The sequence below is a fragment of the Lates calcarifer genome, linkage group LG21, assembly GCF_001640805.2.
Source record: "Lates calcarifer isolate ASB-BC8 linkage group LG21, TLL_Latcal_v3, whole genome shotgun sequence".
Taxonomy (NCBI): Eukaryota; Metazoa; Chordata; class Actinopteri; family Centropomidae; genus Lates; species Lates calcarifer.
In genome coordinates, this window is record NC_066853.1 from 19,190,214 (window position 1) to 19,211,233 (window position 21,020).

The 21,020-nt window shown below is 40.1% G+C and overlaps 1 protein-coding gene across 2 annotated transcripts; it reads left to right on the forward strand.

Moving 5' to 3' along the window:
- Positions 1–4,499: 4,499 nt before the first annotated feature.
- On the forward strand, positions 4,500–19,157 carry zgc:153184 (uncharacterized protein LOC751652 homolog). 2 transcript variants are annotated; one of them, XM_018665609.2, is made up of 6 exons: positions 4,500–4,702; positions 15,385–15,468; positions 15,646–15,717; positions 16,269–16,337; positions 17,273–17,494; positions 18,169–19,157. In XM_018665609.2, exons 1-6 carry the CDS (start codon positions 4,697–4,699, stop codon positions 18,595–18,597), a joined length of 882 nt encoding a protein of 293 aa, XP_018521125.1. In that variant the 5' UTR covers positions 4,500–4,696; the 3' UTR covers positions 18,598–19,157. The 2 variants fall into 2 exon arrangements, with proteins under 2 accessions (XP_018521125.1, XP_018521124.1); XM_018665608.2 differs by having other exon boundaries at positions 4,502–4,702; positions 15,382–15,468.
- Positions 19,158–21,020: the final 1,863 nt, after the last annotated feature.

Below are 21,020 nucleotides of genomic sequence, written 5' to 3' on the forward strand. Positions count from 1 at the left end.
TATGTTTTTTTGTTTATTAGTGTGAATGCTCTCAGCACTCATAGTTTTTCAAATCTTTATTCAACTTTTTTATCTCATAGTTTTCGGCATCTAACTACTTCCACATACACCTTTCAGCTATTAAAACCATTCAACCACCGAAATGTTCAGCTCATTCAGGACATTATTGCTTACATTCAACTTTTTTATACTATTTATAATTTTTTTAAATTTTTGCTGCAAATTTTTTCCCATTCAAATGAATGGACGGAATGTTCAAATCTTTTAAAACTTCAGCCTCTTTGAACTTTAACTACTTCAGCATACTTTGTGCTAAACTTCATTTAAACTTTAAACAAGTCCCAAGAAGTTCAGCTATTCAACTTACATTCAACTTTTTAATATCTTGTACAGTTTTTGAATGACAGCAGTTTATATTTCATACTCATTTTTGGCAGTTTCTGAGTTTATAATGGGTGTGTATTGCGCTGGCTAGAGTGGGTGATGTCACGCAGTAGTGAGGTAGCAGCCTCTGATCACCAAGAAGAGCCCTCAACTGCCCCATTCATGTCCATTTTAGCTGATTTCATACAACAGCCAAACCGGTCCAGTTTTTAAACTGCCATGCTGTGGTTATTTTTCACTTTATCTACACAAATAACACATGTCTGTGTTCAGTGAAGTCTCCCGGTGCTGGCAATTTTATCAATAGGAGTTATGGTTTTTTGAATTATTAGGAGGAGTTCAAGAGGTGCGCAGATCAAAAACTGACTCTGTAGAGGCTGAGACCTTGATATTGCTATGGCAACCTGTGAGTGCAGTTGGACACACGTGGATCTAGCTGATCTCTGATGTCTGTGCTGTTTATCAAACTCTTGACTTACTTTTCTGTCAAAATCCTGCTACAAACTGTCTCCACAGCACATAGAAGACATGGATTCACACACAGTTCAACAGTTTTCACTTCAAACAGGAGTAACTTGGCAGTTAATTTCAGCTGGTGATAGAAACACACAGAGAGAGATTTTTAAAGTAAAACATCAGGCCAGATACTGGAATACACAGAGAAAGAGGAGAACACTTGAACACAAGTACTGTGTACACTCACAGAGAGAGACACACACAACTATCATCTATATATTAACACATGGGCCATTCTGGTGGATTCCTCTTACACAAAGATCACTGATGGGTGAATTATCTTTAAGCAGTGTTTAAGACTTCATAGCCTCTTTCTCTCCATTTTAACTGTTTGAGTCAAACCCTCAGCAGCTGATTTTACCTTTCAACTGTTTCTACCTCTTTTACATTTTAACTTCCAACTTTTGATTCTGCATTTAGCTGTTTTTCCTTTCTGGTTCCACCCCTGTTTGGGTTGTAACTACTCCTGCATCCTTTCTGTTACAGAAACCATTCAACTATCACAAGGTTTAAACTATTAACCTTTTTACATTTATGCTTATTGAACTTTCTTCAACTATTTATGCTTTTTAAAATGTTCAACTTTGTCTACAATCTTGCTATTCAAATGAATGCTTCAGCTGTTGGTTTTAATTTTCAGCTTCTGCATCTTCCCTTTCTCTCTGCTAATTTCAGTCATTTTAAACTTCAACAATTACTTTTGACTTTCAAATTTTAAGTTTTTCTTCTGCATTTCAACAATTTCAGCCTTTTAACTTTTTCTTTTGCATTTCAACAATAATTTCAGCCATCTTAAGCATTGCTTCAGCGATTCATTCAGCTCTCAGCATTCACAGGAATGCATTTTCCTAGTTTGCATTCATCTCCTAATGAAACTTGCAATTTCAGTTGATCTCTTTTGGGAAATTAATGTTTCTGTTCTGACAGAGCTGCACAGACCAGCATTATTTCAATGAAATGGTCCTTTCCACCAGATGGGGGAGCCAAAGTATACTGCCATCAGGAGGCACATACTGTGTATAAATGCACGTGTGCAGGCAAATTGCAGCAATATCAAACATTTCCTGGGGTTTAGATTGGCCAGACATTGCCTTTAAAATACATAAACACTGCCCTTTTAAATAATAGCTTCTGGTTTTCACGTCTCCGTGTAAGAAATCTTTATCAGCTTCCCCATATCAGCCCATTTCCACAAATTATCAAGAACATATATTTGCTTCCTGTTTGGCTCCTAGTGCCTGCTGGTCTATGCATGTGGCTACAGGAAGCTGGTCTAAAATGGAGCTTATTTAGACGAAGGGTCTGCACGACAGCTCTCTCTGGAAAGTCTGCAGAAGCCCACGATCTTTCCTACTTGTTTCTGTTGTAGCCAAGCTGCTCTCCTCATGACCTCCGGTCTGGTGCCATCAACTGACGGCGAGGTCAGTCGTCTGTAACACTGCGAATGTTCGCTGTGAAAGCTGATCTGACAGAGAGCCAGTGGGGAATCTTGTGCAAATGTAAAAGCCCTGAAATGGTTTGTCTAAGTTAACCCTTTGGCAATCATGTCTCTCTCTGCCACAAAAAGCCAGGCGTGTGCTAGTGCCACCTCACTTTCACCCTGTGCTCCTCTTCCACTCCTCTGTCACAGTTGAGTGGCAATAAGAAGACAAACACAAATGTGCCTTTGCCTTTTACAACCCATCAGGCACTTCCACAACACTTTCAAATGTCTCTAATGGCAGTGGTAATGATAATAAGCTTAATTTATAGAGCACTAATCACCTCATCTTCTAAAGCTTTTAGTAAACAGTTTCCATTGTTTAATGAACCATGTTGCTCACAGAAGAGTCAATGCCCTGTTTCTTTCTACAAATTAGTAGTTTCCTGCAATTTGGAGGCTAATTTATATCTACTTGGTAACTGTGAAGTGAACGATGATTGACATTAGTTCAACTGAGAGAAAAAGTTCAACTCTCTAGAGGCCAGAATCCGGTTTGTCTGTCAATTTCAGACCCTGTGAAACTGGATCACTTGCTTCTGGCTGTTTGACAAGTAAACAAAAAGATATAAGTGATAAAATAAACAGTTTAGATTTTCATAATAATCATAACACATTTTTCAGCAGTCATTTTACCAAACTGGGAGGATACAACAATATGGTTATATTTCTCCACCATGACTGTGGCCTTACGATAATATAAGGAATATTGTGTGGTCAATAAACCAGCGGGAGGAAAAAGCCTTTTCCTGCAGTTGGCTGGTGTGTTGTTGGTTGAAGATGCCTGTCCATTAGATGTCTTCTCCACATTCACACACCACTTAAATTGCCACTTAAGCGAGTGTCTCTCCTTCCTCCTGGCTCCAGGCAGGACAGCAGAGTCATTCTCAGATCTTAGATCCATATGTGAAAACTCAACATTAGGATACTTGTCTAAAAAGCAGCTAATAGTACTGTTTACATGCTCAGCTGTCACCAGCTGTGAGTGTCTTGGGATTGTATCACAGGAGAACCAGAGGAAACATGCAAAATGCACATATATTCAAACAAGAACAAGAAGCATCAGAAATAAGCAACAGTGAAAGCAAAGTCTTGCAATTCTGCTGCACATGACATGGAGTTGAACTGCAGTGTGTCAGACATGCACATTTAAACTCAGACCTAAAGGAAATCATGTAGCCTATGGTCCAAATGCAACTCATTATCCAAGCTATAGATATTTGTTTTCTTGAAAAGTGAAAAACAAACTGGAGGACCAGTTAAATATCTAAACTCAACCTCCATCCTTGTACAGAGCATAATTATACCCAATGTTGTCGCTGGTGATATCCACCTCACACAGCTGAGTCAAGACAGAGACAGCCAGGTGTGACAAAACGCTGCCTTCAAAATAAAAGTATGAATATCAACAGTGTATCTGTACTTTCCAGGTGAAAGTACATTTAAGGTTTAAAAGGGTGAAACTGAGAAGTTTGTTTGCCATCCAGAAATTACGCTGAGCAGAAAACCACCTCTACGCTGCACCCTGCAGATTGGAACCTGGACACATTTCAATCTCTGATGTCACAGCAGATGTTTTCCATCAGCTGGTGAAGGCAAAACAGGTGGTGACATCACTGATTTGGTTGTGGCCTGGAGTAAAACATGCTTGAAAGTTTTGGCACACAGAAAGCAGACCTGCAGCATTTCTTCTTCTCTCTCTGGCACTGTGTGGTTTGTTTGATTAATCGACTGGATACGTTTGGTAAATGATTTGAATTGGGTGACTACATGGTTTTTTTTTTCTCACTGACATCTTCCTCAAGCCAAATTTTGCATATCTGCCCAACTACTGATAAGAATATGAGAATAATAATCATAGTTTTCTATGCTTTCACACAATATGACATTGACAAAAAAAAAAAAAAAAAAAAAAAAAAACTAAATAGAATAAAGAATAATGAGAATAATTAAAGTGCCTCTTGCTTTGCCTCTTGGGTTGAAGCAAGTGGTTTCAGTGGCAATTACTGCATATTCTCTGCTCCGTGCGGGTTTTATTTTGAAAGTCCTTAGCAGAAGTAGTATTTATTTTTCGAACTCGACTGACTTGATGAGTGCTGAGGAAGCCCAGTGCGCGTAAAAGTTGTCCACTCCTCCTTCCCGTCCATGAGGCTGATTTGGCTCCAGATATAAACACAGAGCTGCTCTCTGTCCCCGCTGCGCTCCTCAGTCTCCTCACAAACAGCAGGCAGTTAGTTTGCTCCAAGAGGCAGAGAAAACAGAAAAAAAAAAAAATAGAAGAAGCAGGAGGGGACGATCTCTGGCACATTTCCCAGGATGGAGGTAACAACTATATGACTCTGAGCGTAGTTTTCTGTCCTAGCCTGTACTTTTAAGCCATATGAGCAAATATTGTTTACATTTAATGTGGTTTTGTGCAGCCATAGCGTGGCTTAAATGAATACATTACATCAGTGACTGAGTTTTTTGTATTTTATTTTTAATGCTCTATGTTATTACTGTGATATTTCTGGGGGGACTAAATCATGAGTTTAACAAATGATATGATGATAGAGATAGGTAGATTTACAGAACATTATATGCACATGTAGTTGGGTTAACCTCTACTAGTATAAATGTTCCTTATGGTCTTTTATGGCTTTAAGACATAAAGCTGTTACACTGCCGTGAAAAATAGTACTACATGATAATATCTTATTATATATTACAACACACTAGCTGCACGTGATATTTGTATAATGTAATTTTAAACTCTATTAAAGGATTGACTGTACTTCTCTCTCCTGAGGGTGCAGTTGTTCTGTTAGACACACACTAACACACACACACACACACACACAGGCAACAGCACACAGATACACTAAAAACAACAGGATTTTGCCTGTGCCTCCTCTTTAGCTCAGTATGTTTGAGCTTAAAGCTGGTATGGTTTAAAGGTAGGTTTGTGGTAACAGCTTCATAACAAGTAACCACACTGTGAGAGAGAGAGGAAATGGTGCTGACAGAACATCTGTAATGAGCGAGTGTTGTGTCTGAGCAAATATCATAAGTAGGTTTTGTCTTTGCTCTATGTTGCCATCTTGCTTTTAAGCCTGAATATTTCGATTGCTAGAAATTTCCCACCCAACGTGCCCTCAGCTTTCTCCTCTCAAAGGCAAAACTGTCCTTTACCCACTTGCAGTAGAGCTAAAAGAGAAAAGGCGTGCTTCTTTATGGTATAGGAGGCCTGTCCTAGCCCTTCCACACATGTGTTTTTCCTGCAGGATTTGCTCGCAGGTTTGTGGCCTCCTCCCTGCAAAACAAGCTGTTCCCTCAGACTTTTAACATCATTCTCAAGTATTTAATGTCATGTGGCGAATAGGAAGAGAAACGCCCATTTTTTTTCCCCACAGCACGTGAGGGAGCACATTAGTAATCTACCGCAGGACTACTCTCGTATACTTACACAACTCAGCTTTAGGACTCAGATATGCTTTATATGCCAGGCCAGCTTGGATTTAAGACCTTATTCTTCTTTCCCTGCTGCCAAAAAATGAGACAAAAGAATTTGGACTGCCCCCAAAATCTGAAAAAGATGAAAGAATGTTAAAAAGAGAGAAGGGGGCTTTCTTAGATAAACAAGTTTTTTTATGATACAGAATAGTTACAGTCTCTGTGAGATAAAAACTGTTTTGAGAGAAAACCCTGAACCTGCACATAGAGGCTGAGCGCTGAGAGGGTGAAAACAGGTTCAGCTGTTAGTGGTGAGTCCAGCTTTTTCTGGGTGAGAGCCTCGCAAACCCAAATCTCACAAGCTCAGGTTTCTCTACAGACTGTTAGTCTATCAAGTGATGTAAAGGGTGATGACACTGAGCAATGCTGCAATTAAAATTTAGACTGAATCCTCACTGACCACTTCTTCTGATCTGATCTTACCTAGCCAAGGCGATGTCACTGTTGATTTCTCACCTCAGTTTTATTCAGCATTATTATGAATTTCTGTTGATGGTTTTCGGTAAAGTGTGACACTTCCGTGGCCACTATGATTTTATTTTCCAGTCTTACAAATTGAAGTAAAACTTTGGGCAATTCACTTAGTTTGGCATTTGTACAGTCAGGTCAAGGTGTTTGTTTTCAGACATCTGAGGTCCGTCAAAGGCCATTTTGGTTTGCATACCTTGATGACACCCCAGCAATGTTTGTTGAGTCTTGCTACAGCAACACAATGTATCAGCTGCTTGCGCAAGGGTATGTTGCTGCTGATGAATAGAGATTTGCTCTCAGTTTTTGATTCGTCACTTCCTGTTTGTTGAGAATGCGTGACAGTGAACAGTCTGATACCTGAAATGAACAGATCAGTTTTGTCAGATGTTTGTCTGCTGCAGCCTAGGTTTGAGTGTCATAGGATGGTATTTTTGCATCATGTATTTTGCCTACAGCACCTCTAAAGAAGCCTTAAACCGGTCTGTGAAATCAGACTCTCACTCACCATCGATTTAAGCCCCCTCTTCTATTGGTGCTTTGATGACGTCACGGTATTAATGGGTGCTGTGCGTCTCTTGCTTAAGGAAAGAGATGCTCATGTTTGCAAACAGTGATCCACATCAACTTTAAGACAAGATTAACCAATGGAAATTCTTCAATTTTGTGTTTCCCTTGTTGGAATGAGACAAATTGGAAATTTTTGTGTATGTGTGTACATGTGTGTGTGCATGCACCTGAGGATTTGCACTGTATGTGGGTGTTGGGTTGTGAGGTGGAGGCTGGTGCTTTTCCTCTGATGGAAAAACAACACCACAGCTAGAGGAGTGAGTATTTGGGATTGGCTTGTCAACCATATGGTGTGCACATTTATTATGTAATCCATAGTAAAGTAAAGAGACCAGTCTGTACCAGCCAGACTAATGAGTTAGTTTTTCCCCTTTTCCCTTTACAACAGAATATTATTTAAAAGGGGTCATGCTAAAATTATTATTATGAACCAATATTTCTACCCTGACGACATATGACTACAAGTACTTGCACTACAGTCACGACCACTGGGAACCCCCCCCACCCCCCCACCCGAAAAAAGAGTACTGTAGCATCCTTTTCCGTTATCAGTGACAGATGCAGTCTGAGGTGTTTGCTGAGGCAGTATATTACCCTTTATGTGTTTCAGCCCAGGATGAATGGCTCACTTTGCCCTGAACATAAAACAGACACCTAACTGACCATGAAGCTCAGCGGAATGTAAAGCATCAGCATCAAGGAAAGCCTGTGAAACTTTAGCCTGTTCTCAAAGTCACAGTGTTGTTATGGTTGGATCTGTGTCAAGATCATTTTATACAGTTAAGCTTGAATAAAATGTATAAATGTTCCCTGATGTAATAGCTTATACAATTCATTAAATAAAATAAGATGGATGTAGAGCACGTAGTGATGATTGGACAAACCACCAGAATCTCATATGACTTTAAAAACTCTGATTCCACTTATGCTGTTCCTATTGTGGTTTTTGTAACATCCTGCAAACCACATCAGCTTTCTCTGATATTGTCTCTGTAGCATGGTTTCTAACTTCTGTCCACATATTTGAACTTTGTTGTCTTCTCAAACAAGCGCACTGCCAAAAATGTTGTATTTGCAAAATCATTTGGAAAACAGAAGCAAAGAGCAGGAAGTGTACAGTTGTTTTCTGCACAATCTTCATATGGCATTTCGTCTTCAGTGTTTCACAACATATTTAGTTTCCCTGGTGATAAGAATATGAAAACAGCAACTAGTTTTGGGGCTAAATGAACTGCTTGTGCCATGTTAAGTTAGTCTGCACTAATCATAGAAATAACTTAAACTCCTTGTGCAGTTTTTGACCACATGTGACACTGTTAATAAATGCTTCTATCAGCCAGTTCAGTGCAGTTAGTGGCTCATGTAAACATAGAAAGGACCATGGTTATATCAACTTGCAGAAGGCATTAACACATATCAACTATTCGCGGATGTAAAATGTTGTATGATTGCAACAATCCAGGTTTCGAAATATTCAAGTCTTTGCAGATGTTTTATAAGGCAGGAAACACACTCAACATGTTTGTCAGGCATGACGAACACATGCAGTGTGTTTTGGTTGCCAAACATTGAATGTAAAGAAAACTGTTTGTAGGTCAGAATGAAAACTCAGACTAGTTCTGCAGCACTGTATACCCTGAAGATAATGACATCCAGTATCAGCTGGAACATTTTCAACAGGTTCTTACAAACAGAAGAATAAGCAGCTCGCTGTCTTTGGAGATTGCAGTGTGCATAGACCTGCTGACTGAAGCATTTAAGTTGTTTGCAGTAGCAGCCTATATCTAAAATGTTAAAATATCATATTGGTTGTGTTGCAATCTGGGGAAGTTTTATACTCTGGTTTATTGCCTGTATTTACATCTCCATGCTGTCTTAAACTACTCCAGGTAGTTTTGTGGAGGCTTGGCTCGCTGGGGGACATTTGCACCCTTACGACCAATCAAATGGTTCATAAAGCCCCATAATTCCTTAACTGCTTCAGCTGCTTTTTATTGCAGAGTCGTTGTTGTTCTTTTCTTAACTATTGTATGATATTTCCTGCCATTACATGTAAACATACTATACATTCAGTGTTTTTTTGGGGGGGGCGAGGGGCTGTGGCAGATCCTGCCCCTCTGAGTTTCAGTCCAAAATAGTGTGTGGAGCAGAGAGATAGGCGGGGTGGGAGCTACAGAGGAGATAGCAAGGAGGACACCATGATCAAAACACACACACACACACTGTTGGCTATCAAGGAAGTTCTCAACATGAATGGGTACATATTCTGGAGCCAAACACACCCCAGTTTATTTATTATAGACAACAGAAAGTCTGAACCGTCATGACAGAATGGGCTTGAGGCAGTACATGTTATTGCCATCAAAGCTGGTTGAGCAGTTGAAAGAGGCAGGCTGTGTCAGGCTGTGTGCTGTCTCAGACATCTGCAGAATGTCAAACATGTTGAATTTTTGTGAGCATGAAGCACCCAAATGTGAGATACATGGAGATGGACCAGGCAGAGGGAGTGGAAACTACAAAAAACCCAAAACTTTATAACTTCCCTGCAGAACAGTTAACCCATACTGCCTGCACCTCCTCAACTACTCTCTTCTAAATTTGGCATCTGGCCATGTTCTTTATTTCCTTTTTTGGCTGAAAGGAGTACAAACACAATAAATGCTGCAAGCTGTACTTTGCAAGTGCCATCTTTTCCAAGGCAGATAAATTACATTTTACTCAAGGTTGTGTCATGATTTGTTACAGCTTAACCTAGATTATGAACATTTCTTCATATGCGCTTTGTCATTTAATATGTGTAGTATTTAACTGGTGATGCATGGGGAAAAAAATGGGAAAAATATTGAGACTTTTAAGATTTTACAGCTCAGAAGGCAGGTGCATACTGCAAGTTTGAACATGTTTTAAACACAATCTTTTGGTAGCATAGAAAAAAAAAATCAAATTAACAATGACAGCTGGCTAAGACAACTCAGAGTAGAGAGCAGAATAGAATAGGGATGAATTCACAATATAAGTAGAGTGGCTAGGAATCTGACTATATATACTATACTATATGACCTACTACCCTTCATTTTAAAAAGTTCAATCTCGATTTCATTTTATTAACCACTCAGTTGCCAGTATATTAGGTAGCTAAAACTTCCTTCTTTCAGGAAGATTATAATTTTGTTGAAATTGTTTAGGTCATTTTGGAGGCTGCAGTTTGTGGTCCTGTTGAATTGTGTTTTATTGATTGATACACCCATCCATCCATCCATACATCCATTATCTACACTGCTTGTTCTTTGAGGGTTGCAAAGGGCTGGAGCCAATCCCAGCTAACACTGGGCGAAAGGTGGGGTACACCCCGGACAAGTCCCCAGTCTGTTGTGTTGTGTTATACTGACATGTGTTTGTCCAATACATTTTATTCAATACTGGTAGGCTTAATAAGATAAACACCCTCCTGTATGATGCTGTAATTATTTTTACTACATTTACTTACTTTATATACTGTTGGTAATTTGCACATTCCCGTAATGCAGCAGAATATTTGAATCCTTAAGTGTCCAAGTCTCCCATGGATGAATGGATGCCAAACCCTGTGGCACTCAGTGGGAGCTCAGTTGGAACTACACAACATTGTAAAAGGGAAGGTGCAAAGGCCTCACTGAATGATGTCATCCCCAGTGTCTGTGCTGCTCAGCCTCCACGTCAACCATCTGACCCACTGTCCAGATGGTTTTTGTCTTTGTGATTTCTGGATCAGAGTGGATGAGAATACCAGAGCACCATGTAGAATTCCCAACAGATGCTTGTATGAAAGTGTTGTTTTTTTGTTTTTTTTTGTTTTTTTTTGCTTAGGTCCAAACATTTAGAGGGAGTAACTCTCTGCTATGAGCTGTTCACATTTTATTTTCTTACTCATCATTCACTCTCCCTGCCTTCGCATTGCACAACAACACAGATTATCTTAAACAGACTGCTGTAGTTATCACATTGAAATATTGTGGTGCATTCCCTGAACACGTCTGGCTCTGTAATCTTTTCTCATATCTTCACATTTTGTCTGTTCAAGCAGCACATCGTAAAAGCGTCTTGGGGTTGTGACTCGTTTGTTGGCGTATTCATTGTGGACTTAATCAGCAGTTTTATGTTCTCAGGTCATTTGGATCTATTTTCCTTTTCTCTAAAGGCTTATTTTATTTTATATTTGCATCTCCACCCTGCAGTACAAGTCTTATGTCTGCAGCACCTCCCATTTCCCATGAGGCACCGGCAGCAATGGCTTGTAGATGAGTGTGTCTATTTACCTCATTCCACATGATTGAGGCCCTCTCTAGTCCACTTCACTAGCGCGCGCACACACACACACACACACAGCACTCGAAAACACGCAAACACAGTGCCAGTGAGGGTAGTGGAAAAGTGAGATATTCAGATGAGATCTGGTCCAAAAACACATCATGTTTTCCTGGAAAGGCAGCGAGCGGGAAGGTGCCTGTCTGCTCTCTTACCACTTAACAAGTGTAGGCAGAAGGGAGCTGCTCACCGTGGTGGTTTTCCCCCTGGCAGAACACGCTGACTTGTGAAAACAAAGTCTGCAGACTCAAACTGAAGCCATTATGCTCTGTGAGCTTATTGAACAAGATCTTGCCTGAACAGCTGTGCTCTGGTGCACTTTATTTATCTTCACTTTCACAGATTTACAGTGTGTGGGGCTCACCAGTGAGAGCTTATGAGGATTGAGAGTAAAGCAGGGAGTCATTCCCAGAGAAGGGTTAAATATCCTGATCCAGACATCATCTTTATCAGCTCCGTAGTAGATTACATGGCCCGTTGCTCTCTGACCGCCGCTGTTATATCAAGCAGATATGTCAGGATTTGCTGAGACTAATATCATGTGCTTCTTCTCCTCTGCCTCTGGAAATAGGAATCACAGGAAGAGACAATAGCAGGCTTTGTGTGATTTGTTTGTCTCTGTGTTCCCCTTCCACATTTGCCAGTCATACAGTAAACCTCGTGTCTCCATCTGCAGACTGGAAATTAAGTTGTTGTTGGGATTAACCTTTAATCTTCCGAACGCAGCTCGCTGAGGATGCACACATTTTTTTTTTCTCCTACACTCCGCTTCAAATTAAATCCAACAAGCACAGTGTTGTAGAGGGTTTTCAGGTGTGGTCATGTTGCCAACCATATTGGAGGTCATCAGTTTTTAGCAACAGTGGCTCAAAACAGCTGAATACTGTCAGATTGTCCATGGCACCTCCAGGTGCTTCCACGAGTTTCTGTTGAGGAAAATAACCTAAAAAGAAAGTGTCCATATGCTGCACTACAAATGAAGTATTATCTGTGTATTTAATGCCACCAGACTGGAAAATTCCTTCATTTATGACATTATCCTTTAGGCTACCACTTTTCCCTTGTATGCCAGTTTAGCTATAAGCATATATTGGCCCTTCTTAAACAACACAACATGTACTTACTTTCAAAAGTAAAAAGGTTTGTGATAGAAGTGCATTAAGTCCTTACTGTATGCGGTAGAGAGTAAAGAGTTCTGAAATAGACCCAGGCCTGTTTTTGGAAAACCTCAATCACATGCGTAAGTGTCTCAGCTTTAAGAGTCTTTGTTTTTTTGTTTTTTTCGTTTCCTTGTTTAGACATGCTCAATTGCTCTGTATGCTAGATTACAGTAAGTTTCAGATGTGGTCTAGCATATCCAGGGACATTCTCTCTTAGGGGCTGAGAGGTTACAGAGCAGAGCTGTGATCCAGGCAGCCTACACAGCTCTGGGGCTTTTTCCCAGGCTTAGAGCCCCAGAAATAGAGCTTGCCCTGCTCTTTCCTGCAGTGAACCAAAGTTTCCCACTCTTTCAGAGAGCTTGGGGTCCCAGCTGAGTTGAACATGTGCAATACTGACAACCAACCTTCTATGGCTCCATATGGCTACATGTATACTGTGGATAAGGTTGCTGATAATTCTTCTGTAAAATGTTCTCGTTTAAATGATTGCAGATAAAAAGCTAACAGATAAAGATACAACAGAATATACTTGGCTGTAGTTCATAGGTAACTGTGGTAAGTTTGGATACTTGTAATACATTTTTACTTTAAACATGAATGAAACTGTATCTGCTACATTTATATACTGTATGCATGGTCAGTGTATTACAAGTCAGGGAGGTATTTGCATTGAGTCTGACGTTATTTTCATTCTGCATCGAGAAACTCATTATAGATAAGGGCTTGTGGTGAGAAGACGCATAGAAGGACATTAATGGATCTGAAATGACTTCTGAAACTAGAAAGTTGTTGAATAGTTAACGCTGATGAGGCCTTTTCAATCTTCATATGACTCTCACATTTTATGTAAGTCATATAGTCACATAGATAAATGATCAAAATATGGAGAATATAATCTTTGCTGTACATGACCAACCTCCATTCCCAGCATTCACTGTAAAAATGCAGAGGTTGCCTTCAACATATACATAGAAATGCAATGTTTTTACTCTGCAATCACTTTTTTAAATGATTAAACCAGAAGTAACTCACTGGACAGAAATTACTGATTGTATGTTTGAGTAGTCATTCTTCCTGTGAGTTATTTAAATAAAGTTGGACAATAGAAAAAAAAATGAAAACCTTGATTTCTGTCACCCAAAACATACTGAACAACAATTTAACCAAACAAAGCCCCACTTCCTCCGCCTGCGCTGTCGTGACTCGAGTTTGTGCTCTGAAAGAGGCCTTTGTTTTCGAAGGACAGGAAAGAGTTAAACAATCAGAGGTTACAAAATAATGGTGTGGAGGGTGGGTGGTCCCTGGTGATTACTATTTATCACGGATGAGAAAAGAGAGCTCAGGAAAAGGGCTGGGATGTGGATTAGGACACAGAGGCAGTGCAGAGAAGCATTAACACAGGCACTGCAGGGCTAGCTGATGCTGTAATACGTTTGGGTGGAGGGTGCAAGGTGGTGAGGTCATGTTGAGAACAAGGGGAAAAAGAAAAATAAAGCGTGTGATTAAAATGTGGAATGTGTGTATCTGTGAAGCTTGTGAGATCCATGTTTCCATGGGCTACAGCTCAAACTGTGCAGAGTGGGAGGGAGCTGAGAATGCACACCCAGGAAATGTGACAGAATTGGCAGCTGTGAGGAGAGGCATGAGCTTTTTAGTGGTCAATAAAAGCAGGATGGAAAATAGACGTAGCATGAAAGCCCGAAAAGAGAAAGGGAGGAGCACCACAGGCAGTGACTACAGTGCAAATCATCAAATGGCGACATGATGCATGAGAATCTGCACAGTTCAGACTCTAAACAAACAGCACTACCCATTCACAGTCCAAATACTTGGCACAAAAATGATTAGAACCTGAAAAAAGGGGTAATACTGGAGTGTTGTTCACAAGGCGACGTTCATGTGCATTCCAGCCTGCAGCCATCAGCCAACTTATCACTTAGGCCACAGATATGTGGAGTGAGTTAATGGTCATCAAAGTGCAGCGTGGAGGAGGGAAGTTTAGCAATCAGCTTGGGAATGGTGGGAGAGACAGAAAGTAAAGAGGCCAAGAAGCGATAACAGTGTGAGGCTGCAAGGACAGGTCCCTCCTGTCACAGGCTGCGGCGTGATGTTGAACAGCTGTGGAGAGAGGGGCTCACTTCCTGTGTCCAAACCCACAAAATGTGCTTTTTAGCAGGAGAGGAGATGAGTTCCTCTTAGGATAGCACAGAACACACTGGTTGATTTTTTTTTTTTTTGGTTTGCATATTCACCCTCCCTGCTATGTTTCTCAACCCGTCTGCATTTTGCTGTTGAGAAAAGGGAAGTGAAACATGCTCTTTATCTTAGAACATCTTTTTGTTCAGCTGCTTTCTGCACATGCGACACTTAATAGAAAGGAATTGTTTCTGTGGCCGTCTTTATTCAGAAAATTACTCCCCTATATGACGCCATTTACTTTTAGTGCCTCATCTAAGATGGGTGAAAGCATGTGTATGTAATGTGCCACATTTCAAAATATTTGCACTTGCACACAGATTCATCTCGGTCATCTCGGTTTGCTTATAGGTTTCTGAGGCTGTTGTTTAATATCTCATCTCTCACCATCTATGCAAAGTTTAAGGTGGTGATGTCTCAGTGCATGTCCAGTGTGCAAGAATGAAAGCAAGGTGCTCAAAGATTATGCTATACATATTATGCTGTATATACTATACACTTAATGTATATTTTAAATTGTTTAGTGTGATAATTGTGGACTGACTACTAATCTTTGATGACTAGCATTTTAACTGAATGTAACTGAAATATTTGAGCTCATTCCATGCATTAATCTATAGGTCCTAATAGTGCTCAAGCTGTAGTTCCCAAGAGTGCCACTATTAACCAATGCTCTTGAGCAGTTTGTATGATGAAGGAGAAAAAAAAGGCAAAGTCATACAAGGTGTCTACACTTTTTTAGTTGGCTTATTGAATGTTTTTCTTTTCCAGAAGGATTCTCCATCCAAGCCATCTGTGGCTGAGCTGGCTGGAAGGTTCAAAGGTCATATTCTACCAATGCCCGCTTCAAATGACGAGGTAGCATACTTTATTTCTATCTTATAAGTTAACAGTCTCCATGCAGAAATATACAAAACAGCATATTTAGCTGTGTAGAACAACACTCCACATTCTGTACAGTTGCAGTTGGTGAATACATAGAGCTGCGTGTGCTAACAGATTTCATTTACACCCCCTACACCTTTTTGTTTGTAGCTGTCATTTCGAAGAAGACCTCCATGTTCCCTGAAGTTGCAACATCAGAAAGACGATAATGAAGAATCAGATGTGAGTAATTCTGTTTCCTTTACTGACCCATGTGCTACAGGTCTGGCTTCTTGGTATACAGCACAAAGGAAATCCCCAGAAAACAGACTTGGATTTCTTTACTGTTTATTACTGTTTATTTTCATCACACAGTAGAAAGGGTTACTGTTGCCAAATCTGCAATTTTATCAGTTTCTTCTGCCTCAAACACTGGGAAAGAGCTGCTGTTTTTCTTTCAGTAAAAATCATACAAACCACACAGATCTATCTTTGCATCAAGGCCAATTGAAAGCACACAGCACAACAAAATGCACAAAATCACAAGCCTGTACAATACAAATGTTACTTTGTAATTTATGTTATTAATACTAATACAATTTAATATATCTTATTAGTTTTAACACTCACTGGATGTTCCAGTATCTTCCAGGGTGCTGTTTAATGACAGTGTACATTATAAACAAAATGGAAGTAACACTAATTCATGTCAGTCAGTTAGTTTTCCATGTTTCAAAAGGGATTCAGTGAATTTGCATTTTCATTAACTCTGGTCTGACTGTGTTCTCTTGCAGAAAACTGTTGTCTCTCCAAAACCTTTTAAAATCAAGATGAAGAACTCCCCCATCATTGAGAAACTACAGGTTGGTGCAACATTTAATATTTTGTGAGGAAATAGGAAACAAAACGACTCCTTGCCTCAGCAAGTGATGTGTTATTTCAGGATGTAGCACGTAGTCAGGAGTTTTTCCTAATCAGGAGACAGAGATAGTTAAAGCATTACTGCCCTCCACTGTTCAGTTTACACTGGTGCGTGAGCTGCTCGCATGCTGAGGAGAAGGGGAAGGGCTTGTCCCTGATGCCACAATTGGCTCAGATTAATGAGCTAATGGGATCATGGCCCACCCAGCTTCTGGTGAGGCTCTTAACTCGCCACCATTATTCCTTTAGTTAGCAGTTCACACGGTGGGCAGCCATGGGACAAAAGGGCTGCCGCTTCTCCCTGTTCCTCTTCTCTCCAGTGCAGGTAGGACACTCTCCTTTAAACATGAGCAGCGGCTGGGAGCAAACTCTGGATTTAATGTTGTTAAGTTCTCAGTCTGAATATGACAGGCGTTGTTTGCAACACTTAAAAGGGGAGTTTGAGGACATACCCCTGGTAGTGACTTTTCAACACAGTTAGGTGGCACTGGGAGAACAATGTCCTACACATATACCTGTATAATACTTGTAACAATATTCTTTATAATTTTCAGGCAGAGCTTTATGATTTAAGGAGGAAGGCCCACCTTGTCACTAGAAATACTGTTTACTGTAAACGTTTAATTTTCTTCTCATCTTTGAAAATGATGAACCTGTGTTTAAAGAAATGACATTGTTTAATCTGGTTTTCTCTGGTTTAGAAGACACTACTTACTGTCATCTTAGGTTTGTTGTTTATTAGTTTTGAAAAGTTCATTTTAAACAAATGTATGTCCAGTGATGAAGGTTGTTGTCTTATAATTAAGTTTTATGAGAACACAATGTACAAAAGAGATTATAGTGTCCCAGGCTTCAGGATCTTCCTTTCGCCCTGCAGGCAAACCTTGCTCTGTCGCCCACTGCTCTGCTGCCTACGCCCAAGAGCCCTGAGGGGAAGCTGCAGTCGGCACCATTGTCCCCCACCACGACCTGCAGCCCACAGAGCCCACAGAGCCCTCTGAGCCCCACCCTGAGGTCCTCGCGCCTGTCCAGTGAGGAGGAGGATCCCGTTGGCTTCGACAGCCCTCCCGAAGGCGCCCCGCTACCGAGCATCAACAAGGTAAATATATGGACACGTGCAGAGCTGCACATGAGCCTGACAATATTAAGAATAAATAGATCTGGGCTATTTGTTACAGCATGTCATTATAATGCAGCTGCACAGGGTTTTTCTTGTATTACTGTAAGTATCAGGTTGTTCAGCATGATGTACTCAAAATGTACTCTTGACTCTTCCATTCTAATATTTTTTGCACACTGGCTCTGAGTCACCAAGGGACAAACATGAGCTGCTGTCACATTGAGATCCTGTGAAGTGTTTACTCACGCTATTCGCCGAGTGAGCTGTGACATCACAGCCGGACACATGGGTCCTCATACCCGCTGACGTATTTCTTAGTGGGTGTTCAGCATCTTCTGTTTAAGCAGGCCTTGGCTAAGCTGGAGCAAGATGCCACTGTAGTGCATTAGTGCTGCTGCAAGGGGGATTGAGGACGTAATCCCCTTAGCCTAGTTAAGAGTCCCTAGGTACCTTTCTGTGCACACATATGCTGATTAGACTTGGGCAGTTAGTAGAAACCTTTTAATCATACAAATTAATTGACATGAAATAATAATTCTTCCCCTTTTTGAAATATGTGACATTTGCACTGTCTTATAGATCAGATATTTTTTTTCGCGTAAAAACTTAACCTAAATTACCTGTTCTGTCTCTTCCTTATTTTTTCCACACAGACTCGTGCACGACTATCATTCAAGAGGCGCCCGCCCACGAGACAGCACAGGAGGTCAGCTGGAGAGGAGGCAGGAGCGTTCGGGAACGGTCTGTCCCCCAGTGAACAATACAGCCCGAAAGAAAATGGGGACAAGGAGCAGATTTCCGACAGCCCAGCAGAGGAAGCTGAATGTGGGCAACTGAGCAGTCTGGAAGAAGCTGAAGACAAGGACAGGGACTGTGGACTGACAGAGGACAAGGTAGCAAAGAGTGACCCAGACAGTAACGGAGATCCAGAGGTGGAGCTGGAAGCAGAACAAGCCCGGGGTTCGGGGGCTTCGGAGGAGAAGCAGCAACCTTCAGAACCTTGCCCTGCTGAGATGATGGAAGGCAATGTTAAGACAGAAGAGGGGCAGGAGGAGATGCCTCAGGAGGCACACCAGGAATGAAATGACAGGGTGTGAACTGTGAATGTTTACTTTAAGAAAAAAATATATATACGTGTAAGTTATTCAGTGCTTTGATTAAGAGAACTCCTCAGAAAGAGTTCATCTGTTCATTTGTTGGTACCCCCTCTGTTTTAATACCCTCTGCCGCCCTCTCCAGGCTGTATACAGAACAGGTCTATACACACTGGAGAGTTCCGAGAAGCAGCTGTTGCTCTGCACATGGGAATAAGCATCACTGTTTATACTGCATCCATGATCAGAGGAAATTACCTTCATGTTGTAATAAGTCTGCATGACCAGACTCCTATTTTTGTGACAAACAGACTCTTTGTTGTCTTTACTGAGATGTGACACAAGTCAGAGACATTGTTAACAATGCACTTCCACGTTTCTGTCGCATACACAGATCTTTCAAAATACCCAAATGCTGGGTTGGCAAAAGACAAAAAACTAATATTAGATTTCATATATATATTAGCAGATAAATATCCTGGCATCGTACTAGACCTCTATCACTTTAAGTTCAAATTATTATTAAACTTTGCTTTATTTTCTCTTGATGTATGTTGAGTCAACATCTCTGCTTGTCTCCTATTTTGTATACTCTAAAGTATATAAATCACAGTGCTACTGTGGAGTGGCTCAGGTCCTCAGAGATTATGCATAGAAATATTAAGAAAATAAACAACTTCCTTCTTCTGTAAAGAAAATTTCATGTTACATGTGTTTTTTTAATCATCTCAAACCTTGATGACAATTGCTTGCTAAGGACAATGTTGTGTGTGCTGGGAAGTCTTCATTCAGGATGAGGGCACAAAAGCTGAAAGATTTTACAATTAGATGTTTTGTGTGATGATAATGGATGGCACTGTCCAAATGCAGATAACCCTTGCACACCTGAGGAACACCCACATGGGTGATTCCAGTTATTTTCTGTGTCTGTGTGACTTGATTATTGCTGTTAGTGTGGCTGTCATTATTAATAACTCTTATACACAGGACAGGGACACATCTTCCACTATAGCTCTGCCTATTTTCAAACTGAGGCTGAGGTCAGAGGTGGTGTGAATGCAAGGCCTTTAAAATCAAAATTCTATTAAACATATAAGCATATTAAATGATTTCTAAATAAAATTTTAATATCTCTACATATAATCTTATCTTTTAAGGACATAATGAGCCTGTTCCTGTGGGCATCATTACCATGGTGTGTAAACCAAGGGAAACACTTGTTGAGAGTAATTCAAGCTGGTTTTTCTGTGAACTGTGCTGGCCTCTGCTGGTATTCATTATGAACTACAATTGCAGAATTGGGATAATAATAAACTGTATCGCTGTCCCCTGTAATCAGTGGGCAACCGTAACCCTATGCAACTTGACTTAAATATGTATCTAATATCAAGAATGGCTATTAATTAGTTAATTCTCAAGCCCAAATTTTTACATTTCCCAATTGATTGTTTTAATCAGAATAAGGTTAAAAGTGTAGTGGCAGGTGACGCCTAGAGGAATTCATGCACTGTAAATGTGTAAACAAAATAGCTGAAAAACCAGCAAGTCTTTAACGCCAGCATGACCGAAAAATAACTCAAAATTTCTGTTAAAAATAGCTTCAACTTGTTATCATACTACTAAAACAGCAGCCAACGGTCATTTTGAAGCAGTGTTCTTTGGTTAAGTAAATATTTAACCAAAATGGCACTCAGTAGAGCGCATATCTCTGTCAATCCTACACATGTCATTCTAACTAATAGAAAAATAAAATGAAAAATGAAGTAGTCTGATAACATAAATGATTTATTTGTCATAAAACACAGTGGGCTAAGTCATAGTAGGTATGGGAGGTCATGTAAAATACATCTCACTCTGCTGGTGCTATATGCACTTTTACTTAGAATTGTTTATAATAACATACAACTAAAGTAACTGGAGTGTAAAGGGATTCAGTCATAGATGTCAACACCATAAATCTGTCTGACTTGTTATATCCAGGTGCATTTATCATTTCTTGAGAAATTGACGAAAATGTGTGAAAATGCCTTATTTTACAATGTTAAAGAAAGATGTGTGTGTGTGTGTGTGTGTGTGTGTGTGTGTATATATATATATATATATACACACACACACAAACATACGTTGATGCCCCATCTATCAAGTTTGGTGCAAAGTGAGCAGATACTTACTTACTTGCGTAATCCTGCTTACAAATAAACAAGCAAACAACAACAACAACAACAACAATAATAATAATAATAATAATAATAATAATAATAATAATAATAATAATAACAACAAAACAAAACAAAGAGACACAGGTGAAAATATAGCCTTAACAATGGAGCGCTTGCTTCAAATACCTATACAGTGTGAATTTAAGAAAGTTTTTACACGCGAATTACTGTTATATTAAACTTCATAACATG

What these genes read in the sequence shown, in the direction of transcription:
- zgc:153184 (XM_018665608.2), top strand. An exon ending in CCATCATTGAGAAACTACAG is followed by an intron (nt 16,338 to 17,272) that starts GTTGGTGCAACA and finishes TTCGCCCTGCAG; the next exon opens with GCAAACCTTGCTCTGTCGCC. An exon ending in CGCTACCGAGCATCAACAAG is followed by an intron (nt 17,495 to 18,168) that starts GTAAATATATGG and finishes TTTTCCACACAG; the next exon opens with ACTCGTGCACGACTATCATT.